Source organism: Polyodon spathula, chromosome 9 (genome assembly GCF_017654505.1).
Source record: "Polyodon spathula isolate WHYD16114869_AA chromosome 9, ASM1765450v1, whole genome shotgun sequence".
In the NCBI taxonomy this organism is placed as follows: domain Eukaryota; kingdom Metazoa; phylum Chordata; class Actinopteri; order Acipenseriformes; family Polyodontidae; genus Polyodon; species Polyodon spathula.
This window is the reverse complement of record NC_054542.1, coordinates 38821761-38836842: the sequence shown is the minus strand read 5'-3', so window position 1 is coordinate 38836842 and position 15082 is coordinate 38821761. Positions and strand designations below refer to the sequence as shown.

General features: G+C 40.2%; 1 protein-coding gene across 2 annotated transcripts in view; it reads right to left on the bottom strand.

Moving 5' to 3' along the window:
- Window positions 1–834: 834 nt before the first annotated feature.
- LOC121320809 (collagen alpha-2(IV) chain-like) overlaps window positions 835–15082 on the bottom strand; it is an 81071-nt gene continuing 66823 nt past the window's right edge. For both annotated transcript variants that reach the window (XM_041259460.1, XM_041259461.1), the window contains 20 exons: window positions 14723–14944; window positions 14358–14519; window positions 13871–14041; window positions 13193–13336; window positions 12308–12433; window positions 11753–11934; window positions 11326–11389; window positions 10510–10584; window positions 9883–9990; window positions 9467–9574; window positions 6319–6390; window positions 6017–6142; window positions 5569–5685; window positions 5012–5173; window positions 4615–4713; window positions 4172–4318; window positions 3797–3913; window positions 3362–3553; window positions 2892–3178; window positions 835–1838 (listed from right to left, as the gene is read on the bottom strand). In XM_041259460.1, coding sequence (XP_041115394.1) covers window positions 1584–1838; window positions 2892–3178; window positions 3362–3553; window positions 3797–3913; window positions 4172–4318; window positions 4615–4713; window positions 5012–5173; window positions 5569–5685; window positions 6017–6142; window positions 6319–6390; window positions 9467–9574; window positions 9883–9990; window positions 10510–10584; window positions 11326–11389; window positions 11753–11934; window positions 12308–12433; window positions 13193–13336; window positions 13871–14041; window positions 14358–14519; window positions 14723–14944 — 2936 coding nt within the window. In that variant the 3' untranslated portion in view covers window positions 835–1583. The remainder of the gene's footprint in view (window positions 1839–2891; window positions 3179–3361; window positions 3554–3796; window positions 3914–4171; window positions 4319–4614; window positions 4714–5011; window positions 5174–5568; window positions 5686–6016; window positions 6143–6318; window positions 6391–9466; window positions 9575–9882; window positions 9991–10509; window positions 10585–11325; window positions 11390–11752; window positions 11935–12307; window positions 12434–13192; window positions 13337–13870; window positions 14042–14357; window positions 14520–14722; window positions 14945–15082) is intronic.

Genomic DNA, 15082 nt, shown 5'->3' with positions numbered 1-15082 from the left:
CACCCAGTCAACACCATCCCAACTGTCAATCATGGTGGTGGCAGCATCATGTTATGGGAATGCTTCTTTTCAGTAGGGACTGGGAAACTTTAGAGGAGAGAATGGATGGTGCAAAATACAGGCGATTCCTTGAGGAAAACCTGTTTGAGTCAGCAAAACTGGGGAGGAAATTCACATTTCAGCTGGAGAATGACCCGAAGCACAAAGCCAAAGCCACACTGGAGTGGTTGAACAAGAAGAGAATTAATGTTCTTGAGTGGCCCAGTCAAAGTCCTGACTTGAATCCAATAGAAAATTTATGGCGAGACTTGAAGATTGCAGTCCATCACGAACCCCAACAAACTTATCAGAACTGGAGCAATTTTCCCGTGACGAATAGGCAAAAATTTCACCATCCTATTGGGCAAAGCTAGTAGAGACCTATCCAAAAAGACCCATAGTAGTAATTGCTGCAAAATGTGCTGCTACCAAGTACTGACCTAAGGGACTGAATACTTATGCAACCAGTAAATTTTATTTTGTACATTTTCTTTGCAAGTTTTGCTGACATTTAACCTCCTCATATAACAGTGTTCAGTTTTACCACTAGAGCTTTGAATAAAAAAACTTTGTTTGAACAACTGTGCATAGATTATTTGTAATTGAACAAAATGTGACATTACTGGTAGGGGAATACTTCTGCAAACCACTGTGTGTGTGTGTGTGTGTGTATATATATATATATATATATATATACACACACACACACACACACCAACAACAATTAGTATTAAACAAGATAATTAAAAATTGTAATATCTACACACAAAATATTTTTGCCTTCAAATATATATATTCATTTTTTGGAGTTTATTGATTTTACGATGATATTACATGTTTCAGTACCAAAAATGACTTGCTAAAGGTTTTCAGTGCACATTTCTCCAAGAGAAATGTGTTTTTCCTAGCATATGTTTTTGTACGGCTTCTGTACTTTATCATGAACAATGGCCTGGTAATGTAGCTTAAATATTGGGATTTTAGTCCCTGTTGAAAGATAGAAAGCTTTTATCTTAAAGTAATGAAGATTCATGCAGTGCCTTTTGTTTTCTCAGTGTTAAATCCTGCAGTCATCAAATTGTAAAAAAAAGTTTCTATGGGTAAGCAAAAAGGATACAGTGAATTAATCTGTGCTTTATGTGGCTTGCTTTCTTGTCTTCACATTTGCTTTTTATTTGAAAAAATAATACTATAACATGAAGTCATGCTGGTATTCCGTAAATTATTAAAAACACAAAAAACAAATGCAAAGTAACAAAAGGTGTTGGAAGAAATAATTTTGCTCCATAACTTTTAAAAACTATACATTTATGAATATTGCTAGTGATGTTTTAGTATCATTTTGCAGCTATATATGAGCATTACTAAGCAGTGCATAAAGACATGGTGGGGATTCTTCTTCGCTTTTTTTCTGGATACCTTTTGCTTCTGTCGATGCATATTAAAAGCTTCACTGAGGTAATAAGTTAAAAAAAAGCACCAATTCAAATACACAGAGTTTGCTTTGCACCAGATTATTATTATTTTTTTTTCAATAGAGGAAGTTATAGGTTCTTCATGCACACCTGGCACCGGCTGATTCGAGACAGGAGCTGCCCTGCTTTCAGTGTTTCTGACACAATCGCACTTTGGAATGCACTGTCTATTGAGGTTAACCAAAAGCTGTGCTTATTTGCAAAGTAATGGCAGGTCCCCTTCTCTCCGTTGCACTCAATGAAGGGAGTGGCCCGGAAATCCTCCAGACAGCTCCCAGGTGACACCAGGGACTGGCCGCCCCCTTCATCTCCTGCTGCCGTATGCTGAGGACAAGAACACATATGCGGTTAGTCCTATTCACTCACATGCCTGTTCGGTCTGACAAGAAAGCTGCAGCTAGGATTCATTCTTAATCACTTCTTCTAAACTGATGCATATTAAACAGTTAAAATAACTGCCTTGGAAAATAATTTTCTCATTGTACTTGGTCAATCCTGGTCCTGGGGACCCAGGTGCCTGCTGGTTTACATTCCAACTGAGTTCTCATTTACTTAATTTAACCCTTAATTGAACTTTTCATCAGCTTAATTAGACCTTTTTTAAATTGTTTTCAGCTTTTATCAGTTGGAGATTTCAAGTTAATTATAGACTTTCATAAGTAACTTGAAATCGACAACTTTTTAGGAGCTGAGAACAATTAAAAAGGTCTAATTAAGCACATTATTGGTTCAATTGAGGGTCTAGTTAAGTAATTGAGATCTCAGCTGGAATGAAAACCAGCAGACACAGGGGTTCCCCAGGACCAGGATTTGGAAACCCTGTTCTTTGAGCTCTTTTCTGATTAAGTGTTTATGTGCCACTTTTTACTTGCACGTTATTGAAGACAGAAACTATGTTAAAAGCAAGTACTGTATGTGGAAAAGCTCCCCAGAGAAATCCTTTTATACTGTAGTTTTACGGAAAAAAACCCCAGCTCAGATTGTTCTTTCAGTAGCCTTAAATTGAAAACTGATTTCAGATAAGTACAATACAGATAATCCTGTAGCACCATCTGGTGGTGGATTTTTGTACAAAAAACACTGGATCTTTCTATGTCAGAGCGTCTGACCAAAAAACAAAAGGATGCACAAGAAATGGTCCGGCATAAATATATTTTTGGGGCAGTTCCAACTCCTGCATTGCAACCCCTGTATGTAAGTAGGCAACAGGAAAACTTTTGTGGCCCAAAAAATATTTTGTATGGTCTGATGCAGTTAGTTTGGTTTGGTCTAGGCATTTCTCATTTTGTGCAAAACACTTGATTGCCTGGTTTAGGTGTTCCTGATAGAACTGAATTTTTGGTACTAATTCTATAAGAAGAACAGTTCAATACTTACCATTAGGAAGGAATAACCAATCCATAAACTGCGCCAGCCTGCAGGACACTGTGGTATTGTGGTATCTTGGCTGTGCACAGCAATAGCAAGGGACGGGGCCTCGCAGACCGAGCAGCGGCTGATGTATGGCTTTATTTCATCCTCTTCCACTGGCATCATGGGCAGGGGAGCGGTGGTGGACAGCCAGTAGGATTTGTCATTTCTGCTTGCGTAGTAACAGACGTCCCCAGGGTTGCAGTACAGGAACGGCATTGTGTTAAATCTCGGTAGACACGATCCCGCCATTCCTAGAAAACACAATGCACACAGCTCCTGTAACATTTCTCATAAGTTATTTAACTGGCTTGTTTCTTGGAAACTGACTTAAAATGATGTGACACTGGCAGGTGATGGAATGATGAACATGTTACAGGTCATTTTTTGAAAAAAAAAAAAAAAAAAAAAAAACACTTATAAATTGTAAATCATACCTAGGTCCTGATTGTGAGCTTTTTCTTGGCCCTCGAAATAAAGCAAGCTGTATCCGTCCCAGAGTTTGCTCATTCCCACTGGGCACATTGGTGTCTGTTCCGATTGGCTGTGCTTCACTAGAAGGTACCCGAGGCTAACACTGCGGCCTGGCATACCTGGCAAACCAGGGCTACCTGCACGACCCATTGACCCTTCAAAAATGAAAACACACATTTCTAATTAGAGTCCTGTCCCCAAACCCCAAACAGGTAATGTGGAACCTGCCCAGCCAGAACCTTTTGTAATCCCGGTATGAAGTCATGATGAATACATGGTTTTGTTTTTGCTGCTGTTTGTAATTTATCTCAAATTTATCCCTGTACATGTTTTTTTTTTGTCTTGTTTACTCAATTGGCAGCTGGAATAAGAGATCACTATACTGCAGAATGACGTACCTTCCAGTCCTTGAAGGCCTTGAGGGCCGACAGGTCCAACTTCACCACGGTAACCTGGGTTACCTGGCCTGCCGCCCACGCCTGGAAAACCTGATTTTCCATTGGGCCCTCTGAAACCTAGGAAGTGCGTAAGAACACTTGCATTTCACTCCTGTACAATGTACGGTATAAACAGAAAACATTTTCCCTGTAAAATATTGCTTTCATTTCTTCAATATATACTGCTTTTGTTGCAAATCTTTTGCTTCCTGTGTTTATACGTCGATATCAGAAATTTCAGATATAAATTTCACAATGGTCCTGCTGTTTTGTGACACTTAACCCTGTCATTTTATCTAGTTAAAACACACTACAATTGTGTAGGTCCTACCCTACCTGAATCTCCTGGGGGGCCCTGTGGCCCTGACTCCCCCTGAACACCAGTAGGCCCCTGTATTCCATGCGGTCCTGGAGCACCTCGCTCTCCTGTCACCCGCGGGGGTAAGGGGGCTGGCCCTGGAGATCCTGGGGCACCTGCTAAACCTGCAGTGAGTAAAAAAGGACAGGTTAGTGCCAGGGGCAAATACAAAAGGCAGCATGCCCCCCGCTCTTTTTAAAATATTTGTTTTACAGTAGCATTATTTTATGACGAGCTATGGTGAACCTTATTAAACTTTCCATACCTAATTTTCCATACCTCCTTATTATTTATGTGATGCATTAACTGATTGTCACTGTAGCATTAGCTTCTGTCACATACAGTTATGTATTGTGTTTCAATATCAATGTTTAAGCTGCAGTTTAAACATTCAATGCTTTAGGAGTTAATGAGACTTTACCAGTGAGTCCTGTATCGCCCTTTGGTCCAACTGGCCCCCTGTCTCCAAGTAACCCATCTCTGCCAGGGAATCCCATCATGCCTTGTTCACCTTTCTGACCTTTTTTTTTTTATAGAAAATGTAACAGGTAAATATACTTCAGTGACTCAGTAAGTGTCATATTTACCTCTATAAGCACACGTTCAAAACCTGATTACTGTACTTCAGAACCTCAGCACAGTGATGAGAGACACATTTTCAGACTGAACCTTATCAAATATTTTCAGCGAAAACAGACATAAAACCGCTTCTCTGGATGAAATCTCACCTTCTGTGTGAAAATAATAACAATAACAGTTTTAGCACTGCATGCTCTTAAGTAAGCATTGGTACTGACTGTAAGAGTACTAGAGGATACCTTTTATCCCAGAGACCCCATTGATTCCAGCTGCTCCTGAATACCCTGGCTCTCCCTTCATGCCCGCTGGCCCGTCCAATCCAAAGGGTCCTGGCTCCCCTGGCTCTCCTTCTGCACCCTTCAGAGCTGGCCTTCCTGGAACACCTTGAGCCCCGGGGTAACCTGCACAAGAAAGGAGGTTAGTCTCTATGAGGTGAGCACTGGTTTAAAAAAATCTATAGTTAACTCTAAAGGCACGTTCCTGTTGGCAGACCTAGTCTCTCACAGGGACTATGCCCTGGTAAACAGCAGCTGTTTTGAATGTTTGCAACGGTCAGGAATAACTGCACATTGGACTTTGAATTAGTTATGGACGAGGGTTGTTAAAGTACCCCTTCAAATCAAATATGAATGCGCTTGACTGAATAGAGAATCAGTAGTCATGCTAATTATTTAATTTACAGCTCCACATATCAGCAATATCTATTATTCTTTGAATATATTAAATATGTGCACTTTAACTAAATATACTAGACTGTAACCACTTATTAAGAGGCTCTGAATTACAGTAGCAGTACCTTGTCGCCCCTGTGGTCCCTGAGAGCCCACGTCCCCCTTCAACCCTGCTCTGACAGAGGCACCTGGCAGCCCAGGTGGGCCTTGAAGTCCAGGAGATCCCATCGGCCCATAATTACCTGGTAACAGCAAAACAGGAACAAAAACCACCCATGAAAAACTGCTACCTTACATCCACAACTTGTACAATGCCAAATCTAACAAATGCTAATTCACAGTTCAGTCAGAATTGGGCAAGCGCCTCCCAAAATTGTCTTTAATATCAAGCCAAGACTATGCGGAAATAACTACTAACAAAATTTCTTCAAATAACCTTCATTAGTGCAGTCAATAAGAAGACAGAACTTCTGCAAAAGAACCCCAGACCTGTCTACACAGTAAATCAAAGTGCAGCCCCTAGAAAAAGTGACACCCCCTTTGCTAGTTCTCAGAAATGGGATGCTTACAAACCTGGGTCTCCTCTTGTCCCTTTTAGACCTGGAACTCCGGGCACACCCGGCTCGACACTGGGAATTCCGGGCTCCCCCTTCTCCCCTGAGGCACCAGGCATGCCTTGAGAACCCCGGCCATCAACACCTGGGGTGGAAAGACAAACGTGCTGTTAGCAAAAAGCATGGGCAGAGCTGTGTGCAAACACAGTCAGAAAGCACTGTAAACAAAACCATGGCAGACAGCAGAATGTATAAAGCATCTACAGAATGGCACTTATAAGTAAGTAAAACAGTGTTCAGTTGAGTAGAACAGAAACATACCTGTTGACCCCGGTAATCCTTTCTGTCCAGCCAGTCCATCAAGACCTCTTATACCTTTAATACCTGGGAAACCTATAGAAAGCAGCATGTTATAATGTATGTTCTTATGCAGGTAATTTCTAGTACAGTACCTGTACAGGTACAGTTCTACCAATGTTGTGACCCACACACTGTAGTATTCACCCCCCTTGGACTTTTCTACATTTTATTGTGTTACAACATGGAATCAAAATGGATTTAATTATGAATTTTTGCCACTGATCAACACAAAAAAGTCCATAATGTCAAAGTGAAAAATTAAATCTACAAATTGTTCTAAATTAATTACAAATACAAAACAGAAAATAATTCACCCCCTTGAGTCAATATTTGGTAGAAGCAACTTTGGCAGCAATTACAGCCATGAGTCTATTTGGATAAGTCTCTACCAGCTTTGCACATCTGGACACTGCAATTTTTGCCCATTCTTCTTTGCAAAATTGCTCAAGCTCCATCAAGTTGGATGGGGACCTTTGGTGAACAGCAATTTTCAACTCATTCCATATATTCTCAATTGGATTGAGGTCTGGGCTTTGACTGGGCCACTCCAGGACCTTTTTGTTTTTAAGCCAATCCAGTGTGGCTTTGGCTGTATGTTTGGTGTCATTGACCTGCTGGAAGATTAATCTTCTCCCAAGACTTCAGCAGGTTTTCCTCCAGGATTTCTCTGTACTTTGTTGCATCCATTTTGCCCTCTATCTTCACGAGCTTTCCAGGCCCTGACGCAGAGAAGCATCCCCATAGCATGATGCTGCCACCACCATGCTTCACGGTAGGGATGGTGTTCTCAGGATGATGTGCAGTGTTAGGCTTGCGCCAAACATAGCACTTAGCATTGAGGCCAAAAAGCTCTATTTTGGTCTCATCAGACCATAGAATCTTCTTCCACTCAAGAGTCTCCCACATGCCTTCTGGCAAACTCTAGCTGAGATTTGATGTGAGTTTTTTTCAACAATGGCTTTCTTTTTGCCACTCTCCCATAAAGGCCGGTTTTGTGAAGCACCCGGGCTATTGTTGCCGTATGCAGAGTGTCTCCCAGCTCAGCCGTGGAACCTTTAGAGTTGCCATAGGCCTCTTGGTGGCCTCCATGACTAGTGCCCTTCTCGCCTGGATACTCAGTTTTTGAGGATGGCCTATTCTAGACAGATTCACAGTTGTGCTATATTCTCTCCATTTCTTAACAATGGACTTTACTGTGCTCTGGGGGATATTCAATGCCTTGGAAATGTTCTTATATCCTCCCCCTGATTGGTGCTTTTGAAGAACCTTTTCCGGATTTGCTTTGACTGTTCCTTCGTCTTCATGATGTAGGTTGTTAGGAAATGTACTAACCAACTGTGGGACCTCCCAGAGACAGGTGTATTTAACCTGAAATCATGTGAAACACCTTAATTGCACACAGGTGGACTCCATTCGACTAATTGTGACTTCTACAGACAAATGGTTGCACCAGAGCTTATTTAGGTGTGTCATAGCAAAGGAGGTGAATACTTATGCAATCAATTATTTTCTGTTTTATATTTGTAATTAATTTAGAACAATTTGTAGATTTGATTTTTCACTTTGACATTATGGACTTTTTCTTTTGTGTTGATCAGTGGCAAAAACTCCTAATTAAATACATTTTGATTCCATGTTGTAACACAATAAAATGTGGAAAAGTCCAAGGGGGGTGAATACTTTTGAGAGCCACAGTATAGCTGTGGGATTCAACAAGTGCAATGTGTAGTGTGTATCTAAGAGATGAAAAAAATCTGTTTGTAAATGTAAGTTTGTATTTATGTTGTAACTTTAGGCATATAATTGGGGCTTCTGCACAACCAATAAAACAGCCCCGATACAAAACTAAAATGAAATCAGTGTATAGCCGAAAAACACTGGAAATGGTTACTTAATTCATGTTGACTTCACCTCTTTCCCATTTAAAAAAATAATAAAAACAAATAAACTATCTTTCCCAGTGCAGTTGGGAAATGTCCCTCCTTCCTGACTTGTATCTATCATTGATTCGTTCTGAATACTTTAAACACACCCCAACTACTGAGTGGCAGGAAATTCCTACATTTCTATTGGCTACTCTGCTTGAGATTTCAATTAGAAGGCGTGTTCACCGGATTTAAAGCTACATTACGTGAGATAGGTAGAATTTAAAACAGAATTGCAAATTTTGGTGAAATATAAAAAAATGTCTTGACACACAAAACCCCCAGAAGACGTGATGCGATTTGTTCTGTGATAAAATGGTACTTTCACTGCGACACTAGGCAACAGGCACATGTGATGTGATAGGTGACTCTCCTCTGATTGTATCATTAGCTGGAAAAAATCACACGTATGATAGTCAGCTAATACAAACGTAGAATACATAATAGCTTTTAAGAATCAATTATTTCAGCAAAGGTAAATGAATCATACACCAGCTATATTCAGTTCCCTGGTAATGGACGGTCAGAGGTTCTGCCTCATTGCTGTTTCTTTATCATTTTTTGCATCCTTTACTGTACAGCTCTGGGTATTTTGATATTGCAAGAATTACTTTTTAGTCTGCCATTGTTTACTGTGTGCAAAGCTGTTCCTCACTGGCCAGTTCCCTAGCTGCCGCGAGACAAAATCGCAAAAATCGACACCAATCCTATTTGCTTCAGTGTCACCCATTGCATCGCAGGCAGTGTGAATGGCTTGTATCAAAAACACGTTCTATTTTTTTTGTTGTTGTGCGGTGTGTCGTACGACACATTTGCTTGTCGCATCCCGTCCATTGTGTAGAGGCCTTTACTATAACTATTGTGACAGAAAAAAAACACACAAGCATTTTGGAAAGTAAACGAAAATAATAATTTCATACAGTATATAAAAAGCGAAAGTCCCGAAAAAAATTTTTTTTACATAAACTCGAAAATCGCTAAAAAAATAGGCACAGAAAAATGAATATGAATAAAAACCAAAAACCAGAAGCCCTACATATAATGCATTTATTACAATTCGTACATCTGTGTTTTAGGAAGCGAGTTGATACATAATGGACTGTTTTTTTTTCTCAAGCAAGACATCAAGAGTTTGACTTAATTAAACCCAATATATATTTGTACAATCTGCAGTACGCTCATACCTCGATCGCCTGGCAGTCCGTAATTTCCTGGGGTTCCTGGCTGGCCTGGTATACCGGACGCACCCTTGGCACCTTGATTTCCTGGAGAACCTGTCATACCTACGGAGCCTGAAATCAATACAATCAATTTGTATTAAAAGCATCTGCACTGGCACAGCTGGGAATTACATTAGTACCACAGCTTAAGGTCTTGGGCTATCTCAATTGATCTATTCTTGAGATTCCAAAAAAGCAGGTCTAAAATAATCAAAGGGAACATATTACATTGTTTTAAATACTCCCCCTGCATGTTAATTAATGAATAAATAATTATGCTAATAGTAAAACTGGTATGAAAATATCAAGTGAAACCCTGTACTGCAGAAAAGTCTATTGGTTCCATGCTAATGGAAATCCCATACATGTCTATTTCATACCTGTTTGTCCTTCATATCCAGGAAGACCCCTTTTGCCTTTCATGCCATCAATGCCGGAAAAGCCTGGATTTCCACGGTCTCCTGGCTGCCCCGTAAAACCTGGCCCTCCTGCAAAACGAACAAGGCTTTCAATATTTCAACACCAATTAAATGAGACAATGGCTTGCTTAGATCTGTAACTACTCGAGCTTTTTCTGTGACCTTGTCACTTAATGTCTTAACTAGACAACCATGCACTTTCTGTGAAGCCTAACATTCTCAGCTCTCAGAAGATAAAGCTGTTCATTCCGTGCATCGGTATGGATGTATATTAAAAATGACAGCTATCAGTAACATGAAAAATATCTTCTAAAGAATGTTTTTTTTTTTTTTGCAAGCTTCATCACATTCCGGCTACACTGAACTCTAGAAACAGTCGGCCGGACAGATAAACAACCTTCATATAGATATACCCCAGATCATAATAGGATGAGTGCTTTTCTAGCTAAATGCAAAACTCTGAAGTGTGACATATGTACAGTATGTACTGTACAAGCTAACAGTAAAACTGGAATAAAACAATCAAGTGGTACCTGCAGAAGAATCTGTTGGCTCTTAAAATATCTTCACTTTAGGAATGTTACTTACCTGCCAGCCCTGGATCACCTTCTTCCCCTCTGGGACCTGTAATGCCAGGTAAGTCCATCCTTGGGCCAATGTCACCTGTAAAGGAATAGATTTATGTGCAATGCTACCATTAATTAGGAAAGATACATACCCCTGTATAGACAGCTTAACTATGAAACATTTGGGAGCTAGTTTCAGCTTCCGTTGTAAACCAGCATTAATCAATTTTCTTTATGTTAATGAACACAACTTTAGACAGTCACTTGGACACAAGTTTGGTCTTAAGTGGCTGCACAATAGAGAACTGTTAGGAACATCCAGCAACAATGTTAAGTTTCACAGGTAAATAATCAATTGGTGAAGCAGATGAACACTATAAGAAACAGAAACATCTTTGAACAGTTGTGTGGCGGCCAGGCTCGTGTGTTAAGATAGTAAGCCTGATAAGAAAAAATAAATCTGTTTTATGATTCTTTTGGGGGGTGTTTTTAAGCCAAGGACAATCAGTCAGAATTTCAATGTAAAACTAGAAGAAATCAAACTAAGTACACAAACACCCCTCTGCACACACTGAAAGCATGTTCATTAATGCTTTATTACTTAACTGGGACTTTTTAGTTTTTGGTACATTCAAGATTTAAGGCATGGATGTGAAAATGTGTAGAATGTTAACGCAAGTTAAGACACAGATTTTCCATTTGCATGCAGGTTTCTCCCATACTTTATATCTTAACACAAAATAGCAGAAACTGAAACTCGGCCCCATCATGTCTTGCTTTTTTTTTTCTGAAAGCTGCATGAAAATGTCTGAATCACAGCAAAGTATTTGAGACCTACCTTTGATTCCCTTCAGCCCAGGGTCACCTGGAAGACCGTGGCCCCCTGTTACACCTTTTTCACCCTGGAAAGGTATTAAAAAAAAAAAAGAACAATGTTAGCTATTGATAATTTAAACAAAACAATATTTAGAAAACCCAAAATGACATGGTGATAAAACAGAGCTTCATTAACTTAAAGAGCACATAAGGAAAGTCCCGACCATATAGGGACTGTTGGCATATATGTCACAATTACAAGCTATCAAGTTAACGTGGAAAGGAAAATATATAATACGCTATAAATAAAAGTAATTGTGAATAATTGCTTTTTAGAATGTTTTATGATTTATTAATTTATAGTTCTTCAATTTGCCACTTTCAGGCAGAATGGAAGAGGGGCAGTGAGCCCAATTACCAAATATGTTTTAAATGCGTTCTTTACTTACCCTGTCTCCTGGCATTCCTGGAAAGCCACTGATTCCTTCAGGCCCGGGGGGGCCAGGGGTTCCTCTGGACCCAGGAAGCCCTTGACTGCCTGTGGAGCCTTTAACACCCTTCACATCACTGGGGTCTCCAGGCAAGCCGTGCAGACCGTGCTGGCCTGGTACCCCTGGCATCCCTTTAAGGCCTTTGATACAAACACAAGCCACCAACACAAAACTTCAGAAACCAGACCTTATAATGCTACTGTACACGCTTGCAGGTAAGAGCTGAAAAACTGGTTCTCAGCATTTCATCAGCATTGCTATTTCTACACAATTGGAACGGAACACAAGAACAACACTTGATCACATGTTTCTAGCCCTTGAAGCAGTTGTAATTTATTTGCATGACAAAATGTACAATTTGTATATAACTGTCAGGTAAATGTACAAGTCATTTCATGACGGTGTGCTTCCGTTTCCATGACACCTTTTTTAAAGTAGATTAAAAGGCTGGTGCAGTTGTGATGAAAACAAGACTAGTATAGTTCAGAGCCCTCACTCTGTAATGGCACTCACCCCTTGGTCCAGTAAATCCTTCACTCCCCGGATTACCAACATCACCCTTTTCACCCTTCATTTCAATTAATGTTTTCTGTTTGACTTGTGGCTTTTCACCAGGGGGTCCAGCTTTACCGCGATCACCTTAAATGACAGGAAGTGTCATTTAAATACATACTGTATACAAGTCCATAGGTAATGTTGTAGGTGTGACGTCTCAATTAAATTTTAAAGCCTCTGGCCAAGTCTTGAAAAGGGATAGCAAATCAGGAACAACTGACATCCCATTTAATATCACTGTCGCTCCTGTGCTTGAGTTTTCTGTGATATTGCTAAAGAAAAATAAGTATATTTTTGAATAATTATTATTGATTGCATTCATTATTTTTCTAATAGTAAATATTAGGGTGTATGGAAACTGGCCAACACCTGCCGATAACGGAACATAAAACCTGCAAAGCAAATTACATAACTATATAATGAGGCCATAACCACCGTTGCATTTGTGCCTTGCCCTGTTATCGGAGTTGGACCCTCTGTTTTTACCAAGACACAAAACAAAGGGAACAAGTATAGGATCCTATCTGATGCCCCCTAAAGTTTCAGAAGAGGTCCTAACTGTCACACAGGGAGTAAATGGTAAGGTAAACAGACTTCATCCGATTCAAGGTGAAAGTAAAGTCTAGAAAACTAAATAATCTATAAAGAAATAAAACATGTACAGAACTTGAGAAAACTGTGTTATGATAACGTGTTTAAACTGGAGGCAAAAACAGAAATGTTAGCCGCAGATAATGATTTCATATGTTAAAAAAGGTATTTTTTATGGCATGGGTTTTGTTTCAGATATACTTAAAAAAAAAAAAAAATAATGTAATGGTATGATTTTATTTTAACACTTACCCTTTTCACCTGGTTTTCCAACTTCGCCCTTTTTTCCAATCTCTCCAGGGAATCCAGGCTCCCCCTTTTGCCCTTCCAATCCAGTTACTCCTTTCTGACCCTGCATTCCTTTGAAGCCTGGCATTCCCTTTGATCCCTTAACCCCTGAACAGAGGAACACAATCTCATCATACAATAGTTTGATATGCAATTCAAAAGCCACTTCATTCAGACTAAGTGCACAGTATTCAAATCTCACTAAAGTTATTGGCGCACACGATGGAGCAATACCTGATATGCTTTGTTTTATACATGAACCTTATTGGTTTATTTACTCTGCACAGACTGGGATAATAAGAAAAGGGGTTTTATCAATGTTTTCTTTTTTTTTAAAGTATCCAAAATATTAGATTTATATTGAAAAATCAGTATTTACTAATCACTATTTTTATTATTACAATAATTTTAAAAAATAGGGTTAGGGTTAATAAAGCTGCACTTAGTCTTTCACGTTTTCTTTGCTATACCTTTGATTTGACCAGCTCTAAATAAACTCCTGGAAAGTCCAACCTCATTTGGTAACCTGTGTTTACCAACTGCTATAAATTGCAATATCTGTGAGCTTGCGCATTCCTGTAACATAAAATAAATCATTGCAATACCAAACAGATTTATTTGCTCATTAATCATCCCGTTTACCTTTTTGACCAGGAATGCCTGGCAATCCATCCAAACCCGAAGCACCAGGGATGCCAATATGGCCTTGTTGCCCTGGTGACCCGGCACTCCCTGGGGATCCAGGGGCACCTTTCATTCCGGCAGGACCTGGGGGGCCTTCATCGCCTTGTTCCCCTCTCTCACCAGTCAGGCCTGCAAGATTGACCAAAACAGAAGTGGGCACTCAGAATCAGTGCATAGACTGTAAAATCCTATTTTACTCAATTTTGCATGTTTAAATCAAGGGAAAGGGTTTTAGTGTTTGCTCTGTATTTTTAGTCTCTATTAAAACAAACTGAAAATTGCAATTTGTCTGCCTTTTACTGATACAGTTGGTCATAGTAGTGAACTGGGTTTCAGTAAGAATAAATTGCTGTGAGCTGCTGATAAAACTATAAGAAGGGGAGAGTACTACAGCTTACACCAGATATCAAGTGACTTTATTAAACAACTTTAAATGCTGACTCACCTGGTGGCCCTGAGTAGCCGGATGCTCCTGGAGGGCCTGGATATCCTTGCTGTCCGGGGAATCCTTTCGGCCCTGCTGGCCCTGGTTGGCCTGACTCTCCCTGCAGGCCAAAAGTACCCTGCTCACCTTTATAGCCTCGGATACCAGGCATGCCCTCCATTCCTGTAAGGAAATGGACAATCCAACATCACAGTCATTAAACACTGGTTCTTCTAACACTATATAGTCTTGACAAGGGTATACCACTAGCTCCACAGACCCGTGGATTCATGTATGTTCAATTCTATATGAATGAAGTATGATATCTTTTTATTTACAGTCCATAGGGCTGTTTCCCCAAAAGATTATTTAACCTAACAGTTTACCTTTGAATCCTGGCAGCCCTGGGTCTCCTGACAGGCCCTTCTGTCCGATCTGTCCTTGAGGACCTTTTTCCCCTGGGGCTCCGAGTGCGGCTCCCAGGACCTCCCCATGGGCCCCCTTCTCTCCTGGCTCTCCCGGCACACCTGGGAAACCCGACCTCCCTGCGGAACCCCTCTGTCCAGTATGACCCGGCAGGCCTGAATCTCCGCGAGGTCCGATAAAGCCTGCATATTACATGAACCCAAATAAGAAAACCAGACACACAAAAGTATCTCCCTTAGACATTCACAGTACTTCTGCTTTGAGGAATCTGCTCCAGGTGCTCCTTGTTTTAAAATGCTCTCCAAATTGCTTCTCAAACC